The sequence below is a fragment of the Crinia signifera genome, chromosome 19 (assembly GCF_055691185.1).
Source record: "Crinia signifera chromosome 19, ASM5569118v1, whole genome shotgun sequence".
In the NCBI taxonomy this organism is placed as follows: domain Eukaryota; kingdom Metazoa; phylum Chordata; class Amphibia; order Anura; family Myobatrachidae; genus Crinia; species Crinia signifera.
The window spans coordinates 125,547,531-125,572,487 of record NC_139226.1 but is presented as its reverse complement, the minus strand read 5'-3'; the positions used below and the strand labels follow the sequence as shown (position 1 = coordinate 125,572,487).

The 24,957-nt window shown below is 48.6% G+C and overlaps 1 protein-coding gene across 3 annotated transcripts in view; it reads left to right on the top strand.

Moving 5' to 3' along the window:
- SAMD11 (sterile alpha motif domain containing 11) overlaps positions 1–19,718 on the top strand; it is a 160,307-nt gene extending 140,589 nt beyond the window's left edge. For all 3 annotated transcript variants that reach the window (XM_083163284.1, XM_083163283.1, XM_083163285.1), the window contains exons 9-14: positions 6,244–6,359; positions 7,320–7,398; positions 8,027–8,727; positions 11,656–11,780; positions 15,147–15,257; positions 18,240–19,718. In XM_083163284.1, the coding sequence (XP_083019410.1) occupies positions 6,244–6,359; positions 7,320–7,398; positions 8,027–8,727; positions 11,656–11,780; positions 15,147–15,257; positions 18,240–18,479 (1,372 nt within the window). In that variant the 3' untranslated portion in view covers positions 18,480–19,718. The remainder of the gene's footprint in view (positions 1–6,243; positions 6,360–7,319; positions 7,399–8,026; positions 8,728–11,655; positions 11,781–15,146; positions 15,258–18,239) is intronic.
- Positions 19,719–24,957: the final 5,239 nt, after the last annotated feature.

Genomic DNA, 24,957 nt, shown 5'->3' with positions numbered 1-24,957 from the left:
GAGCATGCAGAGACTAGCGGGCAGTGAAGTGGTTAAACGCCGCCTGATTTCCCACATTGCATCTTATATAAAAGCCGCCTCACGTCTGGCAGCCTCGTCTCCCCATGATTACAGCTAATTACATCGACCGGACACCTCCTCGCCCCGCCATGCAGCTTTAATTGACCGTTATTCATCTGCAGGCTGTCCGGGTGGCAGAGCACTTGGCAGCCCAGCGACAGAGGCCTCGGCTAATTGTCGGGCCTGGGGGATTAGGCCAGGTGATTACACACTTCACGGTGTAATTACATAAGCATCGCTTGGCTGCTGCCCCGGCTCGGAGCCGAAGGTCACTTTCTGCGTTACCTGAGATTAATTGGAGCTGCCAGTAGAGTGCGAGGAGCTGGCGGAGCGCTGATACGATTAGCAGCGAGGAATCGATGGCCGCTCTTCCCAGACAACACGAGCAGTGCAATTAGTTTAGTGCTGAGCGAGGAGAGAGCTGGGGGAGGGGGGCGATAAGTGTGGGGGGGGGGGGATGTAAGAGAAAAATGGAATGTTGTAAATGCTTGTAAATTCATGAATATTGGTATTTGCAGTAGTGTGGTGCTCTAGATTTTCCCACTTCAAAGCATTATTGTGCGGTTTTCCCTATTTTATCCTGCGCTAGGATGCCAGAGTTGGCACTACTATAATAATACTTTTACGTCACATTTCTATATATATATGTATTATACAAGGATTTCCGGTGCCGGTTGTGTAACACTGCTGTGCAATCCACACATTCATCCTCACCAAGGCAAGCCAGGCTAACCTTGACACTGCAGCTGTTGTTGAACTACACATCACACCACTGGTGAAGGTAATTATAGGTACTTGTTTCCTAGCACGGCACCCACTAAGCAATTTGCTTAGTGGGCTATTCTGCGTAGTGAAATCGCAACGCATGGGTCATTTTAGGGCCATGCGATGTGCGATGCGATTTTCCTATGTAATTTATTCACTGCTCGCTCAGCCCCGGGCATCTGCCGCAAAATAATCGCATACGATCGCATGTCATTTTATAGGGTGTTTGATGCCATGACATTAGGTATACAATCATATGATTGTATGTCCCCAAAATAGGTTTAATGCACCCCCCCCACTATCCACGCCAACCCGAAGCGTGGCGAGCGGCGGTGGAACGCATCCTCTGACTTTTTCATTACTCCACTATCCACGTCGGCGTGGCGATGACTTTTATATAGTGCGGCAAGTGCAGCAAGCCACTGAGCCCGAAGCGTGGGGACGCGAAATACATGTAAAGTAATCTGCTTCCGCTCGCCACACTATATAAAATCAACTCCACGCCGACGTGGATAGTGGGGTAAAGTCGGAGGATGCGTTCCGCCACCGCTCGCCACGCTTCGGAGTGGGGGGGTGCGTTACATCTATTTTTGGGACATACAATCATATTATTGTATACCTAATGTCATGGCATCGCACACCCTAGAAAATCGCGTGCGATTTTGCGGGACATGTGATGGATGCAGTGCAATGCGATATTGTGGTGTACAAAAAAAATTACATGAAAAAATTGCATCGCATTGCATGCCGCTATAATGGCCCATGCGATGCGATTTCCCTACGGTGCCGTACGCAGAAAATCTGGGCGCCGTGCTAGGAAACAAGTACCTAATTATATGCCACCTGCATTAATAAGCCCCCATCTGATCAGCCAGACGGTGCCCAGACCACCCAATATTGGCAGGCGTATTATCCTGGTCATTGTGATAACATGTGATGGGGGTAACGGGGATATTCACATCGACAGGACTTCTTCTGCGGTGCTACCCCGGTATGGGATTAACTTCCATGGCCCTCAACTTTACACTTTAAAACCCCTGTCTTCATTACATCCTACTCTACTGTCATCTACGCTCCTCGCTGTAATACACCCTCATCGCTGTCCCAGGCTGCACTCTGAGGATCTCTGGCTCCTCTGGTTTCTGTTACGTCTTATTCCAATATTGCAGTGTTCAGCACAGTGGCACCTTACAAATCAACACTAATAATATTTACTCATATATCCAAAAAAGATATATCCAACAGGATGGTGACCATTAATGTATATAGAAAAATGTCCTAACCTCAAGAGGTGTTTTTTAAAAAAAATATTATTATATCCGTATTTCTATCCACCTTCAATCCGAGGAGATGGGAATTAGGAGGGCACAGACTGAGAGTAAGATCGCTGATTTGTGTCCCAGCCAAGATTAGAGAGGTTAATCTTATGACGGTGGGTGGATAGAGGCCCATCCATCTCTGGCAGCGCACAGTCATTAATGCTTTATTGCCTTATTACGTTGCCAATGTGGCCGTGTTGCAGTTGCACACAGTCACACTCCTGTCTCTGGGTGAGTTATGGGAGTAGTTCCCAGATGTTGGAATAAGCTGCTCAGCTGCTGGAAATGTTTGGCTACTGAGCTATGGCTAATGATTGAGCAATGCTGGCATCAGTCTCCCATCGCCCCCCTGTGCGTTCCTGGATTAGACACCTAGATGTATCTGTCATATCTGGGAATGGGGAGGTTACATTACAGATCACGTTGCCCGTGTCGGTGACCTCTGAACCCGCCATACCTTTGCGTATGTGAACTTCCTGAGCAGACAGGGAAGATGTGACACGGACGCACCTGGCCTCCGCTGTGTGTAATGTACACACGGACGCACCTGGCCTCCGCTGTGTGTCATGTACACACGGACGCACCTGGCCTCCGCTGTGTGTCATGTACACACGGACGCACCTGGCCTCCGCTGTGTGTCATGTACACACGGACGCACCTGGCCTCCGCTGTGTGTCATGTACACACGGACGCACCTGGCCTCCGCTGTGTGTAATGTACACACGGACGCACCTGGCCTCCGCTGTGTGTCATGTACACACGGACGCACCTGGCCTCCGCTGTGTGTCATGTACACACGGACGCACCTGGCCTCCGCTGTGTGTCATGTACACACTGACGCACCTGGCCTCCGCTGTGTGTCATGTACAAACCTCGCACCTGGCCTCCGCTGTGTGTAATGTGCAAACCTCGCACCTGGCCTCCGCTGTGTGTAATGTACACACGGACGCACCTGGCCTCCGCTGTGTGTCATGTACACACGGACGCACCTGGCCTCCGCTGTGTGTCATGTACAAACCTCGCACCTGGCCTCCGCTGTGTGTCATGTACACACGGACGCACCTGGCCTCCGCTGTGTGTCATGTACACACTGACGCACCTGGCCTCCGCTGTGTGTCATGTACAAACCTCGCACCTGGCCTCCGCTGTGTGTCATGTACACACGGACGCACCTGGCCTCCGCTGTGTGTCATGTACACACGGACGCACCTGGCCTCCGCTGTGTGTCATGTACACACGGACGCACCTGGCCTCCGCTGTGTGTCATGTACACACGGACGCACCTGGCCTCCGCTGTGTGTCATGTACACACGGACGCACCTGGCCTCCGCTGTGTGTCATGTACACACGGACGCACCTGGCCTCCGCTGTGTGTCATGTACACACGGACGCACCTGGCCTCCGCTGTGTGTCATGTACACACTGACGCACCTGGCCTCCGCTGTGTGTCATGTACAAACCTCGCACCTGGCCTCCGCTGTGTGTAATGTGCAAACCTCGCACCTGGCCTCCGCTGTGTGTAATGTACACACGGACGCACCTGGCCTCCGCTGTGTGTCATGTACACACGGACGCACCTGGCCTCCGCTGTGTGTCATGTACAAACCTCGCACCTGGCCTCCGCTGTGTGTAATGTACACACGGACGCACCTGGCCTCCGCTGTGTGTCATGTACACACGGACGCACCTGGCCTCCGCTGTGTGTCATGTACAAACCTCGCACCTGGCCTCCGCTGTGTGTCATGTACACACGGACGCACCTGGCCTCCGCTGTGTGTCATGTACACACGGACGCACCTGGCCTCCGCTGTGTGTCATGTACACACGGACGCACCTGGCCTCCGCTGTGTGTCATGTACACACGGACGCACCTGGCCTCCGCTGTGTGTCATGTACACACGGACGCACCTGGCCTCCGCTGTGTGTCATGTACACACGGACGCACCTGGCCTCCGCTGTGTGTCATGTACACACGGACGCACCTGGCCTCCGCTGTGTGTCATGTACACACGGACGCACCTGGCCTCCGCTGTGTGTCATGTACACACGGACGCACCTGGCCTCCGCTGTGTGTCATGTACACACGGACGCACCTGGCCTCCGCTGTGTGTCATGTACACACGGACGCACCTGGCCTCCGCTGTGTGTCATGTACAAACCTCGCACCTGGCCTCCGCTGTGTGTAATGTACACACGGACGCACCTGGCCTCCGCTGTGTGTCATGTACACACGGACGCACCTGGCCTCCGCTGTGTGTCATGTACAAACCTCGCACCTGGCCTCCGCTGTGTGTCATGTACACACGGACGCACCTGGCCTCCGCTGTGTGTCATGTACACACGGACGCACCTGGCCTCCGCTGTGTGTCATGTACACACGGACGCACCTGGCCTCCGCTGTGTGTCATGTACACACGGACGCACCTGGCCTCCGCTGTGTGTCATGTACACACGGACGCACCTGGCCTCCGCTGTGTGTCATGTACACACGGACGCACCTGGCCTCCGCTGTGTGTCATGTACACACGGACGCACCTGGCCTCCGCTGTGTGTCATGTACACACGGACGCACCTGGCCTCCGCTGTGTGTCATGTACAAACCTCGCACCTGGCCTCCGCTGTGTGTCATGTACACACGGACGCACCTGGCCTCCGCTGTGTGTCATGTACACACGGACGCACCTGGCCTCCGCTGTGTGTCATGTACACACGGACGCACCTGGCCTCCGCTGTGTGTCATGTACACACGGACGCACCTGGCCTCCGCTGTGTGTCATGTACACACGGACGCACCTGGCCTCCGCTGTGTGTCATGTACAAACCTCGCACCTGGCCTCCGCTGTGTGTCATGTACACACGGACGCACCTGGCCTCCGCTGTGTGTCATGTACACACGGACGCACCTGGCCTCCGCTGTGTGTCATGTACACACGGACGCACCTGGCCTCCGCTGTGTGTCATGTACACACGGACGCACCTGGCCTCCGCTGTGTGTCATGTACACACGGACGCACCTGGCCTCCGCTGTGTGTCATGTACACACGGACGCACCTGGCCTCCGCTGTGTGTCATGTACACACGGACGCACCTGGCCTCCGCTGTGTGTCATGTACAAACCTCGCACCTGGCCTCCGCTGTGTGTCATGTACACACGGACGCACCTGGCCTCCGCTGTGTGTCATGTACACACGGACGCACCTGGCCTCCGCTGTGTGTCATGTACACACGGACGCACCTGGCCTCCGCTGTGTGTCATGTACACACGGACGCACCTGGCCTCCGCTGTGTGTCATGTACACACGGACGCACCTGGCCTCCGCTGTGTGTCATGTACACACGGACGCACCTGGCCTCCGCTGTGTGTCATGTACACACGGACGCACCTGGCCTCCGCTGTGTGTCATGTACACACGGACGCACCTGGCCTCCGCTGTGTGTCATGTACACACGGACGCACCTGGCCTCCGCTGTGTGTCATGTACAAACCTCGCACCTGGCCTCCGCTGTGTGTCATGTACACACGGACGCACCTGGCCTCCGCTGTGTGTCATGTACACACGGACGCACCTGGCCTCCGCTGTGTGTCATGTACACACGGACGCACCTGGCCTCCGCTGTGTGTCATGTACACACGGACGCACCTGGCCTCCGCTGTGTGTCATGTACACACGGACGCACCTGGCCTCCGCTGTGTGTCATGTACACACGGACGCACCTGGCCTCCGCTGTGTGTCATGTACACACGGACGCACCTGGCCTCCGCTGTGTGTCATGTACAAACCTCGCACCGCTGCAAGAAAATCGCTTCCATTAAACGACTTTAGCGCTTTACTGACACAATTACCACAGTTATTACTTTCCAGTTATAATTGATATTGATGTTACCATCAAGCTTGATTATGGAAAGACAAATACAGGCTACATTTACTGTAATAATGGCAGTCTGTTCCGCCGGCACCGGTTTATTAAATCCTAATGGCTTGTAATGGTGTGAAAAGATCACTTTTCTTGCATTGCCTGTACTCATTATGTATGAATGGATCGCAGTTACTATATTAATTGCGCATTTAATAAGAATGTTCTTCTGATTCCTTCCCAGGGAGATGTCTCACCCGCCCCCGCTGCTGTCCCCACAGAATGCACCTCACATCACCCTGGGGCCACACTTACGGCCTCCATTTCTTGGGGTGCCATCGGCCTTGTGTCAGAGTCCAGGTATGTCATTCATTCACGGATGAGGTATACAATGTTCTACTCCTGTTCTAAGTATTTGTTTCGCAGCCTGTGGCGAATAAATGATTCATGTTACAGACACCTTACAAACATAGACACCAGCACAGGCCAATGATGCATCTGGAGATTAATAGAATGTACACCTGCACTGGAACAACCTCCCGCCACCCATCAGGCTTTCTGATTCCCTTACCTCCAAGCGCTCCCTCAAAACCCACTTCTTCAGACTAGCCTATCCCTCCTCCTCCTAACCTCTTTCGCTCCTCCTATCCTGCCTGCCCTACCCCTCCATCCGCTCCCATCTGTTCCTACTTATCCTATTGTTTTTCATTTGTCCACCCACCTCCTTTTAGTCTGTTAACTCTTATGAGTAGGGTCCTCCTTCCTCACGCACTCACCCTACCTCTTTACCTCACCTGTGCTCTGTCCTGTTCTTCCCTTCCTCTACTTCATCTTCAGTCTCCTCGACAATTTCGACACCTACTTCAGAACTGATGCTGATTTTAGTTCCACCAGCTATACCCCTATTTATGCTGTATGTTATCAACACACCCTGTACGTTACCTTGTCATTTGTTTTTTGTTTGCTATGTACGGCGCTGCGGACACTTTGTGGCGCCTTATAAACAAACTACTACTACTACTAGCTGGTTGAGTGGGTCACGTTGGACAGTAACTAGAACTGCTTGGCTGACAGACTTTTTTTTAAATATGTCCCATTATCACCTTATAAGGCGACTGGGTTTTAGACACAAATTGTTTGTATGGAAAGAGTAACAAAAGTTACTTTGCATATATCTCATGCAAAGAAGCCAACAAACTATTTAATGGGCTGTTGTCCTCATTGAACTAGGACAGTATCAGTGATCCAAACCTTTCTTTCGAAATAAACCAGTTTAAATATCCATTGTGACTTACTGTGTATATCCTATCTGTACCGCAGGTTACGGATTCCTGCAGCCAGCCCAGGCGGAAATGTTTGCGCGGCAGCAAGAAATATTGCGGAAACAGAACCTGGCCAGGTGACTACGACTCTTCTATCCATTCCCCTTAAATAATTTGCATGTGTTAAAATGATAGGTTTTTGAAACAATTTCATCTGCGTATGGAGATCTATGTTTATGTCTCAGGAGATCCCTTGCCCGGATCTGACTTCCTGACTACATCACATACGTTTCCTCTTACTTTCTGTAACTATATTCCCATTGGCCAGCAAGCCCCAGCAGGGGTACTGGTTTGCATTATTGTTCATATCCTGGGATTCCTTTATCGGCCAGGTACTCCCTACTGTTGCCAAACCTCTTGACCATTCGCATTATGTAATTAAGGGGTGGATTTATTAAGCTCGGTGAAGTGATAAACTGTCTGGTTTTTATCACCGGCCAATCATCTCCTACCTGTCATGTTTCAATCCAAGCCTGTAACTTCACAGGTAGGAGCTGATTGGCCGGTGATAAAAACCAGACAGTTTATCACTTCATTGAGCTTAATAAATCTGCCCCCGAGTTACACCATGGATATCCACTTTAATATGAAGCCTTCTCTTGGCTATTGTATTGAAGGCAATATATCGTTGTCATTCTGAAATGATCGCTGAGTCATAAATGTTTCAAATTTTTTTTGTTTTTTTTTTTTTTACAAATTTGGAAGACTTGAAATGTCTGCAGAGATTATACGACAGAAGGAGTTGGAGAATCTACACAGGCAGCGGCTTTTAGCTGGTGATCCCCTGAGCCTCCACCATGGTTTACCACCCGACCACCCTGCACTGCGCAACATTCACGAGCTACCGGAGGGCCACCCTTTAAGAGAGGAACTATCCAGAAGGAATGCCATGCTAGTACTAAGGCACAATAACACCCCTCTGCTCTCCCTAAACCACCAAGGAGTCCCTAGCTTACCACCTCCCAAAGAATCCCAGAGCGGGAGGAGGGCAAGTCGGAAGTCTGCACACCATCGGCTGGAGCCTCAAGGAAACCACGGGGAAGCAAAGGAACTCTTGGAGCAACGTATGCGGGAGGGGGCATCGGATGGTAACGACGAGGAAATGAAAGATTCAGAGAGTGAGGCAGAGGAGAAGACGGACAGCTTAAGAGCTGAACGCGGGGCCTCCTCCTCATCCCATGAACTACAAGAGGGTAAAGACGCCCTCAAAGGAGGAGAGTCCGTCAAAGAGTTGGGTGACTCGCACACTCACCAAAGCCTCTGCGGCCCAGCTGAGTCACCGACGCACCTCTTGGGACCAGGAATCGGCAAAGTAGAGGGAAAATATTTGCCCGCCAGCTCAGTGCCTCCACCTCAGCCGCTTCCCTTTGGATTTCCCTATGCGGTCAACCCTTATTTCCACACAGGTATGTACCGATTCCTAGGTTTAAATCTTGGGAATGTTTTGACTTGCATCATTTGATAGCACTGGTTTTCCTCCAGTGAAACACACATTTAATCCTATATATATTACCTGTATCAAACACAGAATGGGTTAAGGAAAAAGGCATTAGGGAGATTGACAGGTTGCCTTTGCTTGGTGTGTGGGGACCCCCCTCTCTCCCCTTCGTCTGTCCAGGCTTACGCCGGCGGTAATTGAGTAAGACAGCTGCACCGGGACTGGATTTAGCAATATTGATTTTTCAATACATTAGGAGAATGGAATTCCTATCACTGTTCCAAAGGCTTCCTGTTAAAGCAACACCTCCCCCCTTGGTAGCCCTTGACAACCCCAGGGCCTTGGCTCCTGCTTCTCTCATTAAAGCCAAAGCACCTGAAACCGTGCTAAGCCAGATTTATATGGGAAATATTACCAGCTTGGGTGATAAATGTTTGAAGATGCCCCGCATGGAAATCTCCACATTGCCAATACAGGGGGTGACCGAAACCTTGTCCTGTTTAGTGTTACTCCACACTGGAGGGGGGGGGGGCTCAACATTACAGATCTTAAGCGATTATCGGTGGGCATGAGGTACCGACAAAAACCTCACAGCCATCCACACAAATTGAATTGCGTCTCCTCCCTGAATTATAGATGGGCTGGGCCGCATCATTAATGGGGACATAATGAGTAACCACTGACCATGCTTGGGAGCATATTCGCTCTGCAGCCTCCGGTGTCTCATGTGACAATGTGTAAGAGGACTTCTGTATTTTACCTGCTCTATTATGATCCAGGCAGCATTCAGTCTGATGTAAGCGTAAACTAGAAATAACAAAAACCCTTCAACTTATTCCTATTCCTATAGTAAATAGCGCTGGGAATGGCAGGATATAGATAGAAGATAGATAGATAGAATTCCTTTATTCGTCTCACAATGGAGAAAATTACAATTGTTACAGCAAGGTTCAAGTACAGATAAGGGTGAAAATAGCAAATAAGATAAGATAAGAAGTCCAAACAATATAAATCTAGAATCTAAAAACATGTAGGTCTCTACAGACCATGACAGTTGTACATTCTGATTGCAGCAGGTAGAAAAGACCTGCGGTACCTCTCCGTTGAGCATCGAGGGTGAATATAGAGGTTTTATTTATATTTGATCGGTTCCCTTTGGCGAGGATATTGCATAGATGTGTGTGGGGAAAAAGAACAAGTGTGTGTGTTCGGGTGCAGTGAGGGAAGCTGGCACTCCTGACAACCAATCAGATTCTTCCATCGTTTTCATTGTTACAGTTTATACTCCACTGTCCAACACAGCTGTGACAGACACAATGAGCAGGTGCCCAGGCCTTTATGTCACCTGTTAGCGCATCTGCCGCTGTGTAACCAGGCCGCTGTCACATCTTACTGCTTTGCTTTGGCGGTGAAATTAGTGGAGACATAGGTTGGCAGTGATGAAGACCAATGTGCGCTGTGCTTTCTTATACTATGGTCAGTCCTTATATAGTTAATACACAGGCAGAGACCATTTATATATATATATTTATGTATACTCCATAGAATGTGTATGGTATGTATATAAAGGACTTGTGCCACAGTAGAGCCCAGCACTGTAATGAATGTGCCCCTGCAGCAGCTACAGGTATTACTGTACAGTAGACGTCTCCTTCATCTTGCACCACAGCTGGCCCTCATATAACACCCGTCATGTGCTGCACATTCAGAAGGAATTCACTGCTCTGAAAGGGTTAAAGGCTAGTGCTGGGATGATGGAAGCTGCCAGCTCAGCCAGGACTTTTAGAGACCCTTGGAGCCCTATAAAGCAGGGGCCAGGGCAGCCTCGGCAGCTGTGCATCCTGTCACTATGCTGTAATACTCCCCTGACCTCTGTGCTCCGTGAGCCTGCATGGCTGGGAGCTGTGGGTGGATGGAGTGAGATGAGGGGAGGGGAGGGGGTTGTTTATCAGTGCCAGTCCTGGCCCCCATCCTGTCTGCCTCTCTGTGACTGACCTTGTCTTCCTCTAGTGTGTGAGATATGGGACTGCCAGCAATTCTCCCCCTTCAGCTCTCCCCGCACACCCCAGGGACAGCTCAGGAAGCTAAAATCTTTTCTATCGATCCCCGGCCCTGAGTACAATTAACGCAACCTGGCATGAGCCGCTCTCACCACAGCCCCTCCTGTGTACCCTGACCGTGAAGGGAGGGGGGTATGTTTACTGCCTGGGTGCACATTGCATGTGAGATGTGGACCTGGAAGCAGCAGCTCCCTTTAACTGTTTACTAATCACACGGTAACCTTAATTATAGGTGGCATTGTTTTCTGCCCTGAGCACCGGGTGTGGGGAGAGACCGTGAGCCCTGCTTATTCCATCTCTTCCCTAGCAGACACCGTGCCAGGAGCCTGAGGAAGTGGCTAATTGGGAAGCTGTTCCCCGCTCCAGTCACCCACCTTCTCTCAGGGATGTGGGCCTTGGAAAGCTAGCGGCAGGGTCTGACCCCAGGCTGTGCTCAGAATAAATTGTGCTGAATTCATTTTTGTTCCTCTCCCGACTGCTGCAAGCGGGCTGACCTCTCTCTGTCCCATCTCGCCCATCACACATACAAATACGGCTCATCTACCAGGGGCCTCCTGCCACAATGCGCTCTCTATTCCAAGTTCTTGGTTCGGAGAGTGCTCCCCACAAAGCATTGAGTCTGTACCCTGCGTGGTGTTGACAGGTCATTAAAGATGTATGTTGGGTTACAGAATATGTTCATCTTGCTGCCGCCTTGTTTTCTTCGTGGGATTTTAATGATTAATGCCTCTTCCTCTCTCTCTCCATTCCCCATCCCCACCCCACCTTCATCTTTCCTCACACAACCTCTTCTTCACCTTGTCTGCTCATCTTCCCTTCCCCCCCATCCTCATCAGGTTCCATGGGGGGCCTGTTCATGGATGGAGAGGAGAGTGTGGTGCTGGAAGACCTCAGCAAATGGACAGTAGATGATGTGTGCAGCTTTGTGGGCAGTCTATCTGGCTGCACGGAATACACACAGGTAATCCATCCTGATATGTGCCCGCTATTTTACGCCAAATGAACCCAGGGGGCTAATTCTCTCCGACTCGGTGACTTCTAACTAAATTCCTGCTGGCCGTGCCACTCGCTCATTAGGAGAAGAGGAGACTGGCGCTGTAGTGCTCATTAGAGGTCAGCGGATGCCCGGCAAGCGTCCCTTTTACTACCCCTTATTTCTGCTATGTCTCCAGCACAGTCTGAGAGGGGAAGGTTGAGGGCTGCTGCTTTTTCCCTTCCTCTTTCCCGTGCTAATCCCCTTATGACATGCTTCATTAAAACCACCTGCATTGCCACACTCCACCCCCTCCCTGTAGCTGGACCAGTGCGTAAGGCGGCCTACAGTCTGAGCCAGGGAGGAAGGGGGGGGGGGGTTGGGAGTGCGAGAAAGTACAGGGAGTGACAGCGAGTCTGCAGACTGGAAGCAAAGCTTTCCAAATAAGTGTGAGTCACGACAGATATATTCATTTACAGCCATTTATGCTACAGCACCAGCCTAAGCTGCCGCAGTCTGCTACAGTTAGTGGAAAGTGTACACAGGCGCGGACTATAAGCATGACGCATTCTGTTTGGAATAATCCACATTTTCTAAAACCATTTCTGCAACTTGAAGTTTGCAAATAGGTGATAAGTTGTGTAGTGGCCCAAAGGGAAGTGCATCCGCCGGTCAGGAAATGTATGTGCCCCCCCTCACCACGCAAGTGACTGGAGCAGATGTGCCTGAGATCTGCACAGAAACAAAATAACTCACCCAAATCTAACCCCCTCTGCACATATTACATCACCCCCCCCCCCCTGCAGTGCACATGGTTTTGTCCATTAGAGAGGGAATTTGCTTTTGCAATAAACCAGAATCAGACCCAGTGTGTCTTGTATACTTGAAGTGCCCGCTCAGTCATGGCACTTACATGTGCCCGCCAAGTTGCCCTGGCAATCTACGCCGGCTTGGTCAGTGAGTGCACGGGCATTCGGTGGTTCGCTCATATACACAGCACAAAGAGAAGATATAGCTACGGTCATCGGCTGTGGTAAACCACCAACGTGATAGGTCTTTGAATGATGTAATTCAGACATGTTGCTGGTACACACCTGCTGATGGACCAGCGACATATATCAGCCATTCACCAGAACAGATGATATAACCATATAGAGATTAAGTGGCAGGCACCAAACGGTAACTGTCACTTTAAGAAGCGCGATCCTGCTCAGTAATTCAATGTCCATACATTTTATAATGAAAAAGTATAAATCAATTTATTAAAATAATATAATATATAAAAATAACACAATTCATGAATTGCAATCTCACAGAACAAATGGACATAGACAAACAACACACAACATATATATATATAAGAACTGGATAATAGCTGGGATTGGCCGATTGGTTCAGTCACTGAATAAATGAGGCTTTATGTAGAATATATCTAGAGGCAATTTTAGAACTTTCAGTATAGTTACCAGTCCTGTACATTTGGTTCCTAAGGCAATGCGCTGATAGTAGTGGTATTTAACCCTCAGGTCAGTCTCTCCATCCGATTATTTACCAGAGATTAATCCGGAATTGCTGTAATGGGGACCTTTCTTGCTGGACCAGCCAGCTGGGTGATTGAGGTATTTGTAATCCACATATACTTGCGCTGAACAGGAACACTGCACATATACGACCAGCGGTGGGTATGGGCTCAAAAACGCGTTTCTCCGCCTGTCACTGGAGTCGGCGGCTTCCTCAGTCTGAGCCCACAGTCATGAAGTAAGCAGTTATATAGCGGCGACTTTCGCGCCCTTCGTTACACCCGCATTTCCGGGTTGCGCTCCAAGCCTCATTTTCGTTGCCATGTATTTATAAGCTCCCGCGGCCATTTTGTTTAATGCGTGTCAAGCCTCAGTTTCGCTCCGGGAGCATAGCAATACATTCTTGTATAAATAAGCCTCATTTGCATATCCCGAATAAACGGGTTTTTTCATTTTAACACGATCAGTATTCCATATGCCCATACATATTCCACCATGCCTCTGGTTCTACTAATATTTTGCCTCTTGGAAATAAATACCAAATCGGTCCGATAAGGCTTGGAGCGCAACCCGGAAATGCGGGTGTAACGAAGGGCGCGAAAGTCGCCGCTATATAACTGCTTACTTCATGACTGTGGGCTCAGACTGAGGAAGCCGCCGACTCCAGTGACAGGCGGAGAAACGCGTTTTTGAGCCCATACCCACCGCTGGTCGTATATGTGCAGTGTTCCTGTTCAGCGCAAGTATATGTGGATTACAAATACCTCAATCACCCAGCTGGCTGGTCCAGCAAGAAAGGTCCCCATTACAGCAATTCCGGATTAATCTCTGGTAAATAATCGGATGGAGAGACTGACCTGAGGGTTAAATACCACTACTATCAGCGCATTGCCTTAGGAACCAAATGTACAGGACTGGTAACTATACTGAAAGTTCTAAAATTGCCTCTAGATATATTCTACATAAAGCCTCATTTATTCAGTGACTGAACCAATCGGCCAATCCCAGCTATTATCCAGTTCTTATATATATATATGTTGTGTGTTGTTTGTCTATGTCCATTTGTTCTGTGAGATTGCAATTCATGAATTGTGTTATTTTTATATATTATATTATTTTAATAAATTGATTTATACTTTTTCATTATAAAATGTATGGACATTGAATTACTGAGCAGGATCGCGCTTCTTAAAGTGACAGTTACCGTTTGGTGCCTGCCACTTAATCTCTATATTGTCTCTTTAAAAGGGATCAGCACTCCCTGTATAAGAAGCAGCGATATTCCTGCACAGTTAAATTGAGATTATTTCTTTATATTGTTTTCTTTATATTGTTTTTCTCTTGCTGATAGTTATTTGGAGAATAGTGTCCTTCAACTCTTCCTATAAATACAGATCTAGCACGACCAGCGCTACAGAGTGGCCCTAGGGTCACTAACTCTTTTCAGATGATATAACCGCCAGTCAAAAAAGGTGCATGTCCACTTTTCTCTGGCGATCTTGGCTGCAATTTGCACAAAGATGCTCACAACCCACAACCAATGTACCTTAGCTATGTCTACGTGTTCTTCAAACTCCCGTCCTTTGCTGTTGGAATTGGCGAGTGCAGTTTGCTTGAAAGTAAACGCTTCCAATGGCAAGTTGCGTTATGTCCTACTCTGAATGAAGGTCGCAGTATAAGGACCTTCTGGCAAACTGATATCCGTTTGAATGTGGATTGTTGTCTGTACTTGCTTTGAATTTGAAAACCTCATAAATCAACTCTTAGGTGGACTGTGAATTACATGGAAGTGCACTGTAGATTGATGATGTGATCTTGCCATTTCTCCGCGCAGGTGTTCCGGGAGCACTGTATAGATGGGGAGACTCTGCCTCTGCTAACTGAAGAGCACTTACTGAATACCATGGGGCTGAAACTTGGCCCAGCACTAAAAATCAGAGCACAGGTATATTCTGAAGATCTATAGTATATGGAATAGAAATGTGTTGGGATCCGTTGGTCACCAGCAAGTTATTAGACACTCATAAGGTCGACAGGGGTAAGGTCGACAGGGTCATTAGGTCGACATGGGTAAGGTTGACAGTGAAAGTTTTTTTTTTTGTAATTTTTTTTTTCACCCTTATGTCGACACAATCAACATAAACACTAAAATGTACCACCGCAACCTAAAGTCATGTCATCCTAAACTCATGTCAACCTAATGCTTGTCTACCTACTTGGTGGTGACCCAATGACCGTATCCCATAGAAATGTGTCACCTGTTAAGATGCAGTGTATGCTCTGGTACATAATGGGGGGAATAGACATGCAGGGTACTCTAGCTACATTTCTCTGCAGGGTGACTATGGACAGATACGGCAAACTGACTGTAGTCGCGTACCCCGTCTTTATAGCAGTTTGCCGTATCTGTCCATAGTCACCCTGCCGGCTGACTGTAGACGCTTTCCCCCGTCTTTATAGCACTTTGCCGTATCTGTCCCTAGTCACCCTGCCGGCTGACTGTAGACGCGTTCCCCTGTCTTTATAGCAGCCGGCAGGGTGACTAGGGACAGATACGGCAAACTGACTGTAGTCGCGTACCCCGTCTTTATAGCAGTTTGCCGTATCTGTCCATAGTCACCCTGCCGGCTGACTGTAGACGCTTTCCCCCGTCTTTATAGCACTTTGCCGTATCTGTCCCTAGTCACCCTGCCGGCTGACTGTAGACGCGTTCCCCTGTCTTTATAGCAGCCGGCAGGGTGACTAGGGACAGATACGGCAAACTGACTGTAGTCGCGTACCCCGTCTTTATAGCAGTTTGCCGTATCTGTCCATAGTCACCCTGCCGGCTCACTGTAGACGCGTTCCCCTGTCTTTATAGCAGTTTGCCGTATCTGTCCATAGTCACCCTGCCGGCTGACTGTAGACGCTTTCCCCCGTCTTTATAGCACTTTGCCGTATCTGTCCCTAGTCACCCTGCCGGCTGACTGTAGACGCTTTCCCCCGTCTTTATAGCAGTTTGCCGTATCTGTCCATAGTCACCCTGCCGGCTGACTGTAGACGCTTTCCCCCGTCTTTATAGCAGTTTGCCGTATCTGTCCATAGTCACCCTGCCGGCTGACTGTAGACGCTTTCCCCCATCTTTATAGCAGTTTGCCGTATCTGTCCATAGTCACCCTGCCGGCTGACTGTAGACGCTTTCCCCCGTATTTATAGCAGCCGGCAGGGTGACTAGGGACAGATACGGCGACCTGCTATAAAGATGGGGTGCATGTATATTATGATTATTTCTTTAAATATACATGGGGAGAGGTGATCACTTCTTGTGCTGTAGGAGAGATCACGCAGCTGTGGAACACCCACATGGGCGTTCCAGCTTTGGCAGTATAGTCGCAAGAACGGCAGCATATTGATCGAACGTGCGCACACACTGCACTTTTGTTCCGATATGGGCCCGTCCTGCCGGATGAAAATGAAACAGCAAAGAACCTTTGACCGACCGAGTATGGACGGACAAGGCGGTTTTTGGCCGTTTATCTATCGTACAGAGGGAGTTGGGACAGCGTACACACATATACAATTGAACGGCTGTTTGTCCCAGAACGGAAGAACGGCCCGACGATTGTATATATGTGTACCCATCTTTAGACCGGATTGGTAGATTGGCACAGAATTGCAGAGTGGTCTCTATATCACTAGTATATAAAATAATACGATGCAACGAATACATCCTCACACTGCAAAACAGGTGCAAATACCGTTATTTATGTCTTGAAAATAAAGAGCTTTTTTTGAAACATTGTTGCCAACACAGGCATAAATCTGCTTTCTGGAGCCGTCCCCGCACAGCCCCTGTGAGGGTAATGATCGTTTTACTTTTTCACACAGAGAACTGCAGACTGTATCACACACTTAAACACTATCACAGTATAATAGGATTGTGCTATGGCCTGCAGGCCTTATAATAAAGTGGTAACTGAAGTTTATGGCTTTCCCTCCAGCCCTGGCTGTTTATGACGGGTGTAATAAAAAGGTTCTTTGGCCAATTGTTCCCCGTGGATCAATTCGTTAGAAATGTGCTGCAGTTTAACAGGACGGGGAGGGGTCTGACTAGCAGGTTGCTCTCAGGGGCTAGATTATTGGATTTGGGGGAAGCAGTGGTGATGGGGATTGGGGATAGAGTAGAGATGTATTTGGTTGAATAGCTATACCGGTCTTATATGTATAGCTAACATGCTCTGAGCTTATACAACATATACAGTCATAATGTAACCTAGATTAGATCCGTCATGGCACTAGTGGTTATCCTCCTGATACCACAAAGCACCATGCTACAAATTATGATTACTGTCCGCTGTTAGAAGTCATATGATTGGCTGGAGTGGTGTTTCCTCCTGACCCAAGTAGAGGCGTCAGTGTCTCATCCGTCAGAGTCCATAGACTTGAACTATGGAAGATCTCCCTAAGCTCCTGGACAAACGATACACCGAGAGACATTTCTGTCCTCACCACCGAACGTGCAGTCTTCAACAACATAGTCAAGATTGAGCTGCATGCACAGACGAGAAACGATGGTGACCTGCGGGAGCAGGTATCGTTCGGTTGTTGTGCACACACTAGATAATATGTAATGATATATCGGTCCTTTTTATCATCTAGTGTTTATGGGGCTGTATATTAAAAAATAAAAATATTTGGTCTTTTACTGCAGATACACCGCTGTCAGTTATCATACAGTAGCTTATAGCTTGTGGCCTTCTTCAGGTTAGTCAGCTAGGACAGGGGTTAGAAGCGGCTGTTTTCATTCTGTGTATTTATGGATACCCGCCTCATTTTATTTTTACAATTGAATGTTGAAGAGTTATTACATCGGATTTCTGCTCTTGATACGTTCACTATCTGGATGGAACATGGACAATTTCTCATCGGTGTGCTCTTTACCTTGCAGGTCGCCAAGAGAATTGGACGAGTTCTGTACATGGCGAGCTTTCCAATGGCATTTCCCCTCCAGCACCCTAGCCTGCGAGCGCCGGACAGAGATCTGGGAAGCAACGAGATCAGACCCCCCTCTACTGGCAGTGCCGGATCTCCATTCCCCAACGCTCTCCTGCCCTCCAGCCGTATCTCACCCAAACATGAGAACGGCAGCACAACATACTTAAACGAACCTACTAAATCCCTTTCTTAACCGTGCCCTGTCCTATAGCTGGATATTCTAACCGCTGCTTGCTGGAGCCGGAGCTTCGAACCAGAAGGGATACTTTGCTTCGGGGGAGCTGCTATCCTTTCAGCTGCTTAAGACTAAAATAATCCAGAGTGTTTGCAACAAAACAACAACTTAAGCAAAGAATGAACAATTTGGGTGTAAAGTCCCTGCACCCTCAGTGGGTGAAACAGATAGATAAATATATATATATGTATATATTTTTATTTCCATTGACACCTTTGTAAAGCGATCAAAGAGAGGTGGACAAATATCTTCCAGCAATACCTGGAAAACTAGATTTTAGCAGGAGTAGGACAAGTGTAAGGAATACGGGACAAGTCCCAGTCATACTTGGTCATGCATAACCTATATTCCACACATACTGTGGCCAGGGGAGGCAGGAATGTACCCCACATGCAGGGTAGTAGAACAGTGGAATGGTGAATTATTTTAGACGATGGACTTGGTAAAAGAAGGACAACAGTCACATGTTTTGTCTCTGCCTCTCCCTGCTTTCTTATGCGGTCTATGCATCTCCAGCAACTTAATATTGTACCAAAGAATAACCGCGCTGCCTACTTCCTGGCTGGCGTCAGTACAGTGCTGGAATCGGGTTTTACTTCAGTCTATACTGCTTCAAGGGGTTGTTCCCAGCAAACATTCTTGGGGGGAGGGGGGGGGGGGGGCAAGAGGAAAAAAACTAGACCATGTACCACGCTTTCCGCCTTGGTTTTTTCTGCATATGTATGTAGAAAAAATGGGTATAAACATGAGGGGGGACAAAGGAACACTCATCTGCTTTGGACAATCCTTAAGCAACCCCCACTGCAGCGCTCTTCATAACAGACATTGGTCAATGACAAGACAAGATGGCCGCCGGTCACCGTCACAGACCTGAGCCAGAGGTGATACTGCTGATCTACTGCAAATGGACAGAAATCCCCCCCCCCCTCCCCCCAAAGACTCTCATAGCTATGGTACGCATCCTTGTGTTTTTTTTTTTTTTTTTAAGGGTTTATTTTGTTTACATGTTTTGTGTCATCTACTCTCATGCTCATTGACAGATTCTGTTCATTTTTTTTTGGGAAAAACAAATGAAAGTATATCAGCGGTACAATTAGCAATTTTTTGTTGTTTATTAAGACTCCGACCTTAACAGATCACCAGAAGATGCTGCATAGCAGCAAAATCTAATAATAAAAACAAAGGTTATACAAGTGACTTGTGTGTTATCAATAAATGGGACATGACTGAGACTTTGTAGGTGTATAACCTGCACATTGCCAGAGAACACAAGTATTCCCACTGTGGTAACAAAGACTATATAGATGCTGAGTAATTATTTATTGAGGTAGTGTATATAAATCCAAATAATAACCGACTAACGAGAGGAAGCACCGGAATCTAGAGCATGGGCTTCAACTCAAACATAAACCTAGTCAGCCATATATAGACTTTGGAGACGCACCGTCAATGGCATGCGTGAACTAGACGTGCTTTTTCAACATCAAACCAGAAGTGGCAAAAATTTTTTTAGTTTTCCGCTAAGATAAATCCGTTGAGGTGGTTTGAGGTCTAAGTTACTCTGTCAACATTGTTCTGTGCAGGCATTCGTAAGTCATGTCTGACCTCATGGACTCACAGAGGGCAAATTGGTGTCTGTCAAGGGTGCACCTGTAACCGCAGTAAAATTTCACACACCAAACTTTTTTGTTCCATATAAATTCTTATAGGGAGAGCAGCACTTTGCACATTCTCCTGTGCTGCATACACACCAGGCACTAGGACCCAGAGTCTGCGGGGAGGTGCTACCTCCAACCTGATATTCTACTGCATATGTGCAGACAGCAATCTTTTACTGGATCAAGTGTAAAGTTGGCCATACATCAGAAACCGGTCTTACAATCATGATTGGGTACAATTTCCCTTCAACTCCTCGGCAGTCCTTGGTGGTTTTTGGACACACAATCTGTCATACAATCCGTCTGCTGCATGATTGAAGCTTCATTTAAATGGGGGCTGGCCTACTAGGATCAAAAGGACAGGAGTACCAAAAATATTTTTTTTTAGTTTATTAATTTACAGGTTGCCAGCTACTACCAATCTGCTTCCATCTGCTGTGTTATGCCGTTATTAAATAGCCGGAATGCAGCAGTCCTCTGATAACAGTTTACAGAGTAGTGACAGAATTGTGCAAAACGACGTCCACCGCTCTCTTCAGCCGCCCGCCCGTCTGCCACTTGGAAACTTCTGCGGCTCCCAGCATCTTCACTGCCACGGGCCGCCCGGAAGCTGCACCTCTCTTCTCTGCAAGTCAGGGAGTGAGTGTCACATGACTCTGGTTGTATGAGCCATCTAATGACATATTGCTTGTGCTTAAAAGCACATGCAATCTGCTCCCGATCCCAACTGCTCTGACGTGCAGCACATCATATCAGAGGACCAATCCTCCGGGGCCAGAATCTGCATACAATCCATTTAGTACTTGTTTCCTAGCACGGCACCCATCAGGTCCCATTGCATACCTTAACTTAAGGTATGCGATGGGACCCCACCGACCCGGTTTCGGGCTTTTTTTTGAGGTTTCCCGACAAATGTAAAATCGGGTCCATCGCATGCCATTATAATTGCATGCAATGCGACCGACCCGATTTTACATTGTAAGCATTGTATGTAAATGTTAAATTCCTATGTAAAATCAGGTCCATTGTATGCCATTATAATGGCATACAATGCGACCAATGCGATGGACCCGATTTTACATAGGGAACAATGTTAAATAGCCCCCCATACCCAATTTTTAAAAGAAATTACCCATCAGGGTGGGTATACAATGTCAAATGCCCCCCATTGTTAACGCCACCCCACGATGAACGCCAACCCAAAGCATGGCGAGCACGGCGGTACGCGTCCTCCGACCTTTTCATACCCCCACTATCCACGTCGGCGTGGAGTTGATTTTATATAGCGTGACGTGCCCTGCGAGGGGACGCATAATACCTGTAAAGTAATGCGCGTCCCCTCGCTGCGCTCGCCACGCTTCAGGCTCTTTAAAATAAACTCCACGCCGACGTGGATAGTGGGGGTATGAAAAGGTCGGAGGATGCGTACCACCACCGCCGCCGCTCGCCATGCTTCGGGTTCACGTTGATTGTGGCGTGGCGTTAACAATGGGGGGGGGGGGGGGGGGGCATACAATGAAAAATGGGGTCAGGGGAGCATTTAACATTAGTTCCAATGTAAAAAATTGGGTCGATCGGGTCAATCGCATCGCATGCAATGCGATTGGCCCGACTTTTGCAACCCGATTGCATACAATTAAAATCGATGGCGCCGTGCTAGGAAACAAGTACCCTTCATTTTACAATCCGAAGGTTCACCATCCCTGCTTTACAATTCCTCCCCCCCTATCTTTTCACTGTGCTAGGACTCCCAGTTCCTCTTCCCTTTATCCCCCAATGGAAACAGCACAGTAGGGTACAAGAATGTACAAATCAGACTAAAGAAATGTCATTCTTGATTAAGATTCAAATTAAGCTATGGTTGTATTTTTTTTTGGGGGGGGGGGGGAAGGTTGATGTAAAGAGCATTCTACCTAACCTTAAAGTCATTCAAGTTTCTTCACTATATAATCTCTTGCCTACTAACACCACCAGCCTAGACGTATTTCCCTGTAGAGTGCAGCCTGGTTGTTACACAATCTGCTTACATTATAACAATATATCTGATGCTGAAATTGGATGCAATTTCCCTAGAACTCCCCCTGGACCTTCCCAGGAGTGTGATTGCATCCAATTTGGTACTTTGGTGTCATTTTGTGCATGCAATTTGGTCCAATAATTGTATGAGATTTATCTGGCCAAATTGCATGTTTCTGCAATATATTGCATACAATATATCGTATGCGCCAAAAGCACTCCAATTTTTCATCCAATTCTGACAAGTCACAGGTGCAGTCCGACCAACCTAGATGTGGCACTTTTCAGATGATATATCAGCTCGAAACATCGAAATTAGCCAAAATCGTTCTAATGTAAGGGGGCCTCAAGTCATGTTCAGAACTTAGACTCTTTCCAACCAAGAATTTAAGTTATGTGCATGATGTGAATAAAGCAGAGGGGCCCAGACAAGCTACTGGTAGTTATCTCCTTCACAGACTGAATACAAGTTGTCAGCCTGTCTACCGCCACAGAGTGAGTAAAGGCTTCTCCGCTATCCCAGTAGGGTGGGAGCTTTGTCTGTCAACTCTCGCTGCCCCCCCTTCTGAAGCGTAGGATATGTCAGAAGCCAGGAGACCGCCACATAGCACCAGTTTCCTTGCTACTGGCAGGTCCGGCTGTGTTGCTGCTTTTGTCAGCAGACAAAGGGTTATCTACGAGTTCTGGGAAAATGAGCCTGGTGGCAGCTTTCCTTTCAAAGGGGAGACCAGAAAATAAAAGCTTTGATGTCACTACAAAGCACCGACTTCACAGCGGAAAGGAGTAACCTGCGCAGCGGCACTCGCTATGCTTATTGAGCATGCAAAACGCCTCCAGGGCTTCATCCTGTAGGGATTGAGAAGCTTTACGGATCTAGGCTTAACTATTACACCGCCTGACAAACTGAGCAGCCCTCCAGATCAGCGCATTCGGACCACTTTAAACCGATCACAAGGCGGAAATGCATTTGTGCCTCTTTAAAAACATTGTTTTCAAATAGAAATATATACAAAAAGCGTCTTACTGTATGTAAGAGGCAACTTTCACCATTACTATTTGTTATGTACCGGTATTATCAGAACGAAAGGTTTATTACACAGGTGTGTGTCCTCCAAATCGTTCCATGGGTACGGTGCTTAACCTACAATGTGGGCGTTCCCGATCGATGGGGATGACCAATCGTTCCGTGCATCGTTAACGAGTGCATTCCCGCCGATCGTTAATGATGGTCTATGATCAGGAAGATCAAAGACCAATCTTTTGTGAAGTGTTATTGAATCATTCCACGTATACACACGATGAATGATTTGAATGTTTCCGGCATCGTTCTGTGTGTATGCACCTTATGTTTTTGCACATGCGCCAGACTTGAATATTCGAATCCTAATGCAGGAAACGGTACTCTTTACCTAGCACGGCGCCCATCGCGGGCATCGCTGGTACATTTATGTGTGCCCGCGACGCGACCGACGCGATGCTCACGATTTCCCATTGAAACCCATGTTAAACATGGACATCGTGTCGGTCGCGTCGCGGCTGGCTATAAATGTGCACACGATGGCCCCGACGCGATGCCCACGATTTGCCATAGGAATTAATGTTAAAAGACCCGATGGACACGATTTTAATGTTAAATGGCTCAATGGACCCGATTTTAGCATAGGAAACAATGTTAAATGGGCCTTAGAGCCCAAATACTTACCCTGAACTCAGAAATGGCCCCCCCAATTTTTTACGCCACCCCACGATCAACGTGAACCCGAAGCGTGGCGAGCGCAGCGAGCCCGCGAGGGGCGGCGGTACGCGTCCTCCGACCTTTTCATACCCCCCACTATCCACGTCGGCGTGGAGTTGAGAATAGAATAGTGTGGCGAGCGTAGCGAGCCACCGAGCCCGAAGCGTGGCGAGCGCAGCGAGCCCTGCGAGGGGCCGCGGATACCTTCACAGCTAAACGCGTCCCCTCGCGGGCTTCACAGGTGTCCGTGGCGACGCGGACACCTGTGAAGCCCGCGAGGGGACGCGTTGACCTGTGAAGGTATCCGCGTCCCCTCGCTGCGCTCGCCACACTATTCTATTCTCAACTCCACGCCGACGTGGATAGTGGGGGTATGAAAAGGTCGGAGGACGCGCACCGCCGCCGCTCGCCACGCTTCGGGTTCACGTTGATCGTGGGGTGGCGTACAAAATTGGGGGGGCCATTTCAGAGTTCAGGGTAATTATTTGGGCTCTAAGGCCCATTTAACATTGTTTCCTATGCTAAAATCGGGTCCATTGAGACATTTAACATTAAAATCGTGTCCATCGGGTCTTTTAACATTAATTCCTATGGCAAATCGTGGGCATCGCGTCGGGGCCATCGTGTGCACATTTATAGCCGGCCGCGACGCGACCGACACGATGTCCATGTTTAACATGGGTTTCAATGGGAAATCGTGAGCATCGCGTCGCGTGCGGGCATGTTTAGCCCGCATACGACGCGACCGACACGATTTTTTACCTCACGATGCCCACGATCAAGATCGTGGGCGCCGTGCTAGGTAAAGAGTACCCAGGAAACTTTCCCAACTGAAATGTAATCAGCCGGGACAGTAACTAGTGCACTGCTGTGAACACAGCCCCAGCTCATTGGACAGGAACATCGTCCAAAACTACTGTAAAATCATTGGAGATTGTAAAAGATTGGAAGGCACACTGGGCGTCGTAGTCCTAACGGGATGTAGTTCATATGCCGACAGTCTGGATACCAACACCAAGGTCCTGAC